Source organism: Spinacia oleracea, chromosome 3 (assembly GCF_020520425.1).
Source record: "Spinacia oleracea cultivar Varoflay chromosome 3, BTI_SOV_V1, whole genome shotgun sequence".
NCBI classification, from domain to species: Eukaryota; Viridiplantae; Streptophyta; class Magnoliopsida; order Caryophyllales; family Amaranthaceae; genus Spinacia; species Spinacia oleracea.
In genome coordinates this window covers 150,247,096-150,256,524 of record NC_079489.1, presented here as the reverse complement: position 1 = coordinate 150,256,524, position 9,429 = coordinate 150,247,096, and the positions used below count along the sequence as shown (strand labels likewise).

At 34.6% G+C, this 9,429-nt stretch overlaps 1 protein-coding gene and 1 non-coding gene across 2 annotated transcripts; one reads left to right on the top strand and one right to left on the bottom strand.

Annotated features, from left to right (window-relative positions):
• The first annotated feature begins 3,634 nt into the window (after positions 1-3,634).
• LOC110777984 (glucan endo-1,3-beta-glucosidase 12) lies at positions 3,635-5,672 on the top strand. Its single transcript, XM_021982553.2, has 3 exons — positions 3,635-3,800; positions 3,881-4,936; positions 5,378-5,672. Exons 1-3 carry the CDS (start codon positions 3,752-3,754, stop codon positions 5,407-5,409), a joined length of 1,137 nt encoding a protein of 378 aa, XP_021838245.2. The 5' UTR covers positions 3,635-3,751; the 3' UTR covers positions 5,410-5,672.
• Positions 5,673-5,804: 132 nt separating this feature from the next.
• TRNAM-CAU (transfer RNA methionine (anticodon CAU)) lies at positions 5,805-5,876 on the bottom strand. Its single transcript has one exon. It is a non-coding gene; the product is annotated as a tRNA-Met (tRNA).
• Between the last annotated feature and the right edge of the window lie 3,553 nt (positions 5,877-9,429).

Below are 9,429 nucleotides of genomic sequence, written 5' to 3'. Positions count from 1 at the left end.
GGTTGTACTATCCCAGGAAAAGAGGGATGTGCACAAGCCGAACCCAAGAGTAAGGGGAAGGTTGTACTATCCCAGGAAAAAGAGGGATGTGCACAAGTTGAACCCAAAAAACAGGGTTGTCTTAGAAATCTAAGTGTGAAGCTAAAACACCATAAGTAATACTGTAGAGTATGAATTAACATGTAATGAAGAGGATTAATTCCAGAACCCAAAATCAAGAGAAAAAGGATTAATGCACCACAGTTAAGGGGAGAAAACACCACAGTTAACACTCCAACCTACGAATGAACATGTAATCAAGAGAATTAATGGAAGCAACAAAAAATAACATAAGGCTGAAGATGATTAATGCACCAGAATCAACAATTTACAGATGCAATCGAAAAAGAGGTAAATTGCAAAAGAAAACCCCCAAAATTACTCTGAATCAACAATTTCCAGATTCAAGATTTAATCGAAAAAACCCTAAATCGCAAAAAAAACTCAAAATTAGTAGATGATAAATATAGAACATACCTGTTAACAACCTATCAAGTTGTTAATCAAACCACCATCCTAACCAGTAACCAAAGGCGGAAAGATTTCAAGCATGTGGGAAGCAATGAACTATTTACCAATCGAATGATCATCTAGGAATGAAGGTTTGCCTAACTAACCAATTCAATTGCGTCAGGTAATGAATTCAATGCTTCCCACAGGCTGGAAGAGTTCCGATCGTCGTAGAAGAATAGCGCCGCCGCACAAGATAAGACGAACTGCGAAGAAGCAACAAGCTGGATCAAAGGGAGCAAAGCGAAGAAGGAGACACAGGCGGAGAAGGTGAGGCAAAAGGGGAAACAGAGGAGAGAAAAATGGAAGGAAGAAACAGAAAGAAAAGAGAACCGCCAGTAAATTAAGAAAGCAGGAAATAAAGAAGGAAAAATAAAGAAAGGAAAAGGAATTTGGGAAAATGCTTGAATCAAGGTTTGAACCTTGGGTGGCTTAGCAAATAGCATAGAGCAAACAAAGGGAAGGGATGTAGGGAAAATTCCTTATGAATAGTGAAAATCAAGGATATAAGACTCATAACACTATGCATAAGCATAGTGTTTCCATCCCACACATTTTAAAGGTTTGGGATGTTATAAAGTGGGCTAAGAATATAGTGCTGAAGTCTAATAAGTTCAAATAACTTCAAAAATCATACGGTGAAGAGATCACACTTTAAGTTGACAATATTGTCACCTAACTCGTAAAGAAAGTCGTGTGTTGGGCCGGGTCGGGCTTCGAATCGAGCCCACAGACCGCTTGCCTAACCGGAACAGGCTCATGCCATGCCTACATTGTATCGTGCATGGTCGGGCTGAAAAGTTCAAAACAGGGCCCAGAGTCGGCCCAAGCCCACGGGTTTTCTTGCCTGGTCAGGCCGGTCCGTCGTTCCTAAGGCTAATTTTACTAAATTTAGCGTGATTTGTCGTACCGGGTCGAGTCGTGTCGTGCTTTTCTCAAAAAATAAGGCACAGGCCCGGACCATGACCCGCAGCCCACGACTTCGTGCACATGTCAGGCCGTGCTTTTTTCGTGCTCGTGTCGGGCTGGGATTTTGTCGTGCTGGTCGGATCAGGCTTCACGCTGGCCCGGCCCACAACCATCTTAACTAATTCGTACCAGGGCCCGTGTGACCCGATTGACCCAACTACCACGTTTCAATAGTTTCCTAAAATGGGTTACTAACTTACTAAAAAGGTCCAATTGGGTCCACATTTTGAAGTCCTAATAGACCAATAATCAGGTTATTGTTTCTTGGCCCATCGACACAACCGGTTTCTGCAGCCTATAGAGTAAACCAACCATGGCCCAACTTACATATCAGCCCGTTCAACATACACATGGATGGCGTATGTTACACATAACACGTCTCTCAAGTGTGTGGAGTTACATGTGTTATTGTGTTGTGCACTTGTGCTTTTGCCTCTTGGTAAAAACACCAAGTGGAGTACACTCCGTATATTCTTGTATACAATGCAAGTATTCTTTCATTTAGTGATACACAAATTAAGCCTACAGCTTGCACGAAAGAAAAAAATAAAAACAAAAAAGCCTATATATAGGTTGGTGGAGTTAATGGAAGCTCACTTTGTAATTTGTAGGTCACAAGATCGAACCATATCGTCTCGTTTAGAGATGAGCAAGATCGGGCACCTGGTTGAACTTCTAGGAATCGGTTGTAACCAGTTGCTTAAAATTGGAACATGAATTGGTTTAACCAGTTCCTAAAATCTTGGAATAGTTACCCAATCATCTCATCAGGTACCCACTTATTTTACTCGCCTCTAAGACCATGTGCATCCTTGACCCTTGATCAAGTGTTAAATAATTTCTCTCTCATCTTTCTCCTTCTCCCACCCCATTTTCCACTAACTTGACGCACCTCTCACTCTGACTCTTACTTTTTCTTCTATATTCTTGACTCAAGGTCAATAATTTCTTTCACCTACTTTTTACGTAAATTCCACCTCAAATTCTCTTTCCGACACAATTGCTAATTTTAACAACTACTAAATTTTAAATTAAAAATTATAATTAATATGTAAAAATTATGCAAATTATTTTCATACATACAAAAATAGCGAATTGACACCACAAAACAAATCTTCTTTAAAAAAATTAAAAAAATATACCACAAAAAAATATTCTAAGCCAATGAAAGATAAACACTTTAAAAATGAACATGAAAAAAAAATGCAATGCATCAGACCCAAAGAAAAACGAAACATGCATGGAATTAAAGAAATAAAGACTCACTTATTTACTTGACCTTTGGTCAGAAACCTGACCCAAGTCAAGTTTAGAAATAACTTGACATTCCTCTTTGTCAACATTGCACAAAAATGAAAGGGTCAAATACATCTTGACATTAGGCCTTTCTCAAGGTTGTTGATGCTCTAAGTATGTTTACGCTTGAGAGTTCCCCAAATATTAACCTACTTAGCTGTGTTGACTAATCTAAAATAGGTCATGGTTTAATAGTCATTTTCCTTATCTACTAATTTTTTTTATTGCCACTCTGTCAAAAATGCATTTTCAAATACAATACAGAACAATAAGTATCTCGCTGCGTATCATTAAAAAGGATTACAAATAGAGTGTATTTATGAATAAATAAAATAAATGTAAAAATTGAACTTGAAATATTAGGACGTTTCCAACAATATTAAGGTCAAATTATGTATTTATATATGTCAGTAAAAACTAAACGTGGACATTTATCTTTTTAGGTAAGACAAATGACTTTACTAAACACACACATATCTCATATTAGTCCGTTCAACTATATAGGTTAATGTTCGAGCCACTTCCAACGCAGTTGATAAGACTCAATCTTGTGACCTTGGTTGATTTCCCCCCACCAAATTCACGGATTATGGTTGGACATAACGCACACAAGTTAAAATAATTCATCAATAATTCTTGAACTTTTGGTAAAACAAGGAAAGGGAAGGACATTTGTAGCCGTTGATAAAATGGTAACTTGGGTAAAAAAGGGCTATGAATTAACCACAGTAAAATGACAGGGGAGAAGCAAAAACAACAGTAGCCTACTTGTAATTTTTTCATAGACTTATAGACTCTACAATCTACATATTTCAATGTTCATTTTCACACTCCACACAGCCTTGACCAAAACAAAAACACACCCACATTTTTAATGCTTTTCCAATTTTAAGAGAGAGAAAATAAAATTCAAGAAATTCAAGAAATTCAAAAAATAATGGCACTGCATTTCCACTCCTTCTCCCTCTTCCTGCTATGTCTTTCTGGTAAATTGTTCTTCCAAATTTCATTTAATTTTTTTTATTTGTTGCTAGATTAACAATATTAATTAATTGGTTTTCTGCAGTTGCAACTCAGACAACAGCTGAAATCTTGACTGTCCACTCAAACCACAACAATCCTGCTTCTTCTTCTTCCATGGCTGTTTCAGTGAACAACAACCAAGAACTCACCGAGGTTGCAACCAGTGTTTTAATGGCGGAAACATGGTTAAGAAACCATGTTTTACCTTATTACCCTTCTTTCAACATTACCCACATTGTTGTCGGACACAATCTCCTCTGTTCTTTCCAAACCCACCAACAATTTCACCAATATTTTTTACCTGCACTCAGAAATCTTCACCATTCTCTCATCAGATGGGGTTTACAGTCACAAATCAAGGTTTCCCCCTCTTTTTCATCCCACTGTCTGCAATTATCCCCTGATTCAGCTTTCTCTCTCCTCCAACCTCTTCTACAGTTCATCCATTTCACCAACTCTTCTTATTTGGTAAACCCAAACCCATCTTCTGAATCATCATCACCCATTTCTGGACAAAAGTTTGAATCTTTGGCCTTAACCCACTTGCAAAACCTCAAAAAGATTGGATTTTTACCTTTAAAAGATCTCAATTTGTTGGTGGTTTTAAGCAATACAGCTCAAGAAATCAAGCCTTCAACAAAGAGGAAATTGACATACATTCTTCCCGGTTCACTCCCCCCTCTAATTGGGGTTGGGCCTACAATTTCCCCACCAAGCCCACCACATTACGGGTTAAGCCCAGCCCATTCCCCTCACCCTCACCCCCACCACCACCACTACCAGCCACCACCCTGCAACCCATCCCCGCCACAGGCGGCGGCGGCGGCACCAGGGCCTGAGGCTGAGCCAAGGAGAGAGAAACTCTGGTGCGTGGCGAAACCGAGTGTGCCAACAGAGACATTGCAAGAAGGAATGGATTATGCTTGTGGTGAAGTAGGAGCAGAATGTGATGAAATTCAACCAGATGGGAATTGTTATTACCCAGATTCTCTTGTTTCTCATGCTTCTTATGCTTTCAATAGTTATTGGCAGAAGACTAAGATTAATGGTGGCACTTGTAGCTTTGGTGGTACTGCTATGCTCATCAATTCTGACCCAAGTATGTTTTTTTTAATAACTTTAGTTTATCCTTTTTAATGTTGGATTTTTGTTAAAGAATACTCCCTCCGTCCCGGAATACTTGACCTGTTTTCTTTATCGGGTCGTCTCTTAATACTTGACCTGTTTCTAAAAATGGAAATATTCTAACAATATTATATTATTACTCACTCCACCCCTATTAACCCACCTACCCCCTACTCCATACAAAAAATAATTAAAAATTCAACCCCTACTCTCCCCCCACCCCACCTCTTAACCCACCTCCCACTAGCTACATTAAAATAATACCCCCACTATCAACTACTCTGTACTACCTATTAAATTAAATAAGTCAATTCAAGTCCCTTAAACTCTGTACCGGTCAAATCGGGTGGAGTATTCCGGGACGAAGGGAGTAATTGTAAGAAAAATATCTAATTTTGGGTTTATGTTTTGGCAGGTTTTCTTCAGTGCAGATTCATGGTGGTTTGATTTCAAGTCTACAATGGGAAAGATGAATAGTCGTAGTTTAAGGTTATGGGTTATTTGTTGTTGGTTTAGTGTAGTTAATTACTGTTTTTAGTGTTAGTTACTGTTTTTAGTTAATTTTTGGAGTACCAAAAAAGCTGTGTAAGTAAGTACTTGTACTACTTTAGCATGTTAAATGTATGAGTATATATGATGGCTTTATTCGAACAAAAAGGAGGATTATGAGTATCTAATCGTAATATATAATTGTATTTATCTGCTGCTAATACTCTTTTGTTGATTCTTAGGTAGTAATCACCTGAAAGGTTCTGTGAAAACTTTAGCATCCAATGACTCAGAAGTCAGAAATTACATTTTTTTAAAAAAAAGAAAAAAAAAGATTGGTGGGAAGCTTTCTCTATCAGAGCCAGGTTTCGATCCTGGGACCTGTGGGTTATGGGCCCACCACGCTTCCGCTGCGCCACTCTGATTTGTTGTTAAAGTTGTGAGGTGTTTTTTATATAACTTTAAAATGGCAAGACTAAAGTAGGAGTAAATAGCCTGATTATATAAAAAACACCTCACTTAGTATCTTGCAAACTTGAGACATCTAAGATGGAATTATTTAAACTTGAGGTATCCAAATTGGATTTAATATGTCAAATCTCACTCCCTAAGTGAATTTTTTTCCTTAAATCAATCGGCATTGATGTCAAAAGAAATACTTCCTCCATTTTTTTTATTATTGCACCATTTTCCTTTTTCGGAAGTTGCATATTAATTGCACCATTTCCTTTTTTAGTAAGTTTACCTACATGCAATGACATTTTTATCCTTGTATGGGTGGTGGGGACCAAACCCCACTTGTTCTTTACCTACAACTTGTACTTAATCACATGGGTATTTTTGTCAATCTCTCACCTTTTAACACCTTTCTTAATTCTTGTGCCCAATGTAGATGGTGCAATACTAAAAAAATGGAGAAAGTACTTTGTATGTGTTTTGGTTTTGACCATTAAAATCAAACAAGTTAGACTTATATGTGGTTAATTTTTCCTCTGGCGTTGGGCTCTGACTTGACGATAATGTTACCAAGACACATGAAGAGAGGAAGCGAAGCCAATGCGATCAAGAGAACATGGGCCCAAGAGTAACACAATATAATAAAAGTGTTTCCACAATACTTTTGCAAGGAGAGCCAAAGATATCCGGAAGTTATTGGATCGGTTGTGAGCTTCGAACCCTTTTCATCAACAACAAAAATTGGGCTTTTAAAGTTTATCTAAATCAAGGAACTGCCACAGACTTACAGGCCCACCCCATAAAATTTTAAGCAATTGGGCTTGTAAAGTTTATCCGGATTTTATGAGTTTGTCTGGTAAGAATTACACAGTATTAAAGAGAAATTAGGTTTTGGGTCTAGGGCAACTGATTAAATTTTCTTATTTATATTCACAAATTCTTATTTACAATGGTCATACAATAAATATTGTATACCAAAGTAAAAGTTAACTCAAGATGTTTAAAAGTTAAACTTATATATGTAAAAGTTATCCATTTTTTAAAGATAAATCTTTTCATTTTAATAAAAATTGTTTCTTCAAAATCACTAATAATGTATAAAATTAATCATTTAACTCTTTAAAATGTTTATCTATCAACGTTTTTTTTACTAATATAAAAGTTAATCAAAACTAGATTAAAGTTACAAAAAAATAGGTAAAAGTTATCTTGGTGTACAATAAATTTATTGTACACCTAATGCGCGCAAGACCTTTTGATTTATATTCTCTTTTGAAAAATAATATGTAACTTAGTATAGCACAATGGTTACATCATTGTTGTTTAAACATGAGGTCGTTATAAGTAAATTTTTTAGAAGATTGTCAGGGATACATCATAATATAAACTTTTTTTTATTGTATAGGGGTTGTTACATGGATTCTACATGGAATTTATGAATGCGTAATTCTTTGATTGAATTTGTATATGCTTTCTTTAGAACCGATAACATGTAATTCAGTATAGTTTAATGGTTAAGTCTTTATTATTTAAAGATGAGGTTGTGGGTTTGAATCTACACTGACCATGTTTCAATTTTTTATATGTAATTATGTATGTGAATTACATATAACAAAACTCTTTAGAGGAATGCCACATGGTCCGTAACGGATAGATCATGGTATAAACGTTTTTTTAATATAAAGTATAGATTTTATACTAGCACCCACGTTTACTACTTGCCAATTGCCAGATGACACATGTCACGTTTAAAAAGGGGTTGCTAAATGCGACCTGATTTTAATTGACGCAACCTTTTTACTTCTTTTGTTTTTCAATCTAACAAACCCTAATCTTCACTTTTATTAGTTTCTGTCAACCTTTTTTGATATTATTTTGGTTCGAATAAATTTGAATTTTTTTTTAGTTTCACTTGTATCTAATCAAATTAGAATACATATTTTGATTGCAATGGACGATTTTTTTGACTTGAAATACATTGGAATTGAGGTATTTTCTTTTTTTTTTCCTGTCTTTTCGAGCCCTTTTATACAATTTGTATGAAAAAAATATTTCTGTGTTGTAAAGATTGAACATACTATAATTAACTATTTGTATAGATTATTAACCATTTTATACATATTGAACATAACATAACTAAATATCCTGTACAAATTGGAAAAATAAAAAATAAAAATTGAGTGGAGATTAATGAGGATATAGAAATACTCAGTAACAATACAGTAATACTTTGTACTTCCTCCTTTTTTTTTTTTAATTGCACCATCTTAGATTTTGATACTATTCACATATTCTTATATAGTTATTTTTTGTGAGTTATATGTAAAAAAAAAAAAAAAATTCATGTGGGATCTTGTTAGATTCGTCTCGAAATATACTTTCAAATTATCAAATTTTTATAATTTTTTCAAATGTATAATGTGAGATCTTAATGGTTAAAATAGTGCCTTGATAAGCGTGAAATCTAAGATGGTACAATTAAAAAAAATGGAGGAAGTATCATATAGACATATACGGAGTAGAAATTTACCAAATATAGAAACGAGAGCAAATGATGAATTTTAAAAATAAAAAATAAAAAAGAAATATTTTATTTTAATTATAATTTAAAAAATAGTTTTCTTGCACGCATGCCATACCTAATATGTAAACCGAATGATTTAACATTTAAGGAAGAGACGAAGACGAGTGGACATTCTAGGTAGATCTTATCTTGGTTTCCTAGCATTTTGGAAATTTTAACTTAAATTTGTAACCAAATATTTAAAAGATTCCACATACAAAATAAATCGAAGCAAAACTAAAGTGCAAGAAAGACATGATGTCGGGTGTTTCCAAAAATAATAATAGGCCAAACGGATCAACCACCCTTTACAAATTTGGACATTGTTTTTGGCTTCTTTTACTCATTTTTATTCTCTTTTTGCATCAAATATCATTCATTCATTCACTCGCTAATCACGTCTACGGAGTATAAGAACATATACTAATTAATGGAATGTTTGATATCAAATAATAAATGGGAAAATAAGAATAAATCTAACCAATGTTTTTAATTCTTCAAAAGTTAAGGTATTCACTCACTAATCAATATAGTACTTCGTAATAGATAAGCGTTAATAATTCTTACTGTGATTGCCAAAGGGTTCTTGTGTCTATGCACAAAAGTGATTCTCCTTCTATTGCATACTCTCAACAGTTTTACTGACACACTTGTCTATGCTGCAATGCACTAGTTTAATTGTGAATATATACATTTATATATTAGTAAAAATAATTGATATCAGAAAAATATACACTAAGACTAATCTAACAACATATTACACAATAATATTTGATTTATATATTAGTAAAAAAAAAGTGGTTAAAGTTGATGTATGAATTGTGCAAAAATCAAATTGTTATTCTGTTACAAATATTCTAAAATAGAGTGAGTATGTTGAAGCAATCGTTCCCAAATAACACATGTGAGTGTTCCACATTGATAAAAGATGAGAGAGTTAATTACTTAATAAGGCTAAG

What these genes read in the sequence shown, in the direction of transcription:
- LOC110777984 (XM_021982553.2), top strand. Translation starts at nt 3,752, where the DNA reads ATGGCACTGCATTTCCACTCCTTCTCCCTCTTCCTGCTATGTCTTTCT. An exon ending in CTTCCTGCTATGTCTTTCTG is followed by an intron (nt 3,801 to 3,880) that starts GTAAATTGTTCT and finishes GGTTTTCTGCAG; the next exon opens with TTGCAACTCAGACAACAGCT. An exon ending in GCTCATCAATTCTGACCCAA is followed by an intron (nt 4,937 to 5,377) that starts GTATGTTTTTTT and finishes ATGTTTTGGCAG; the next exon opens with GTTTTCTTCAGTGCAGATTC.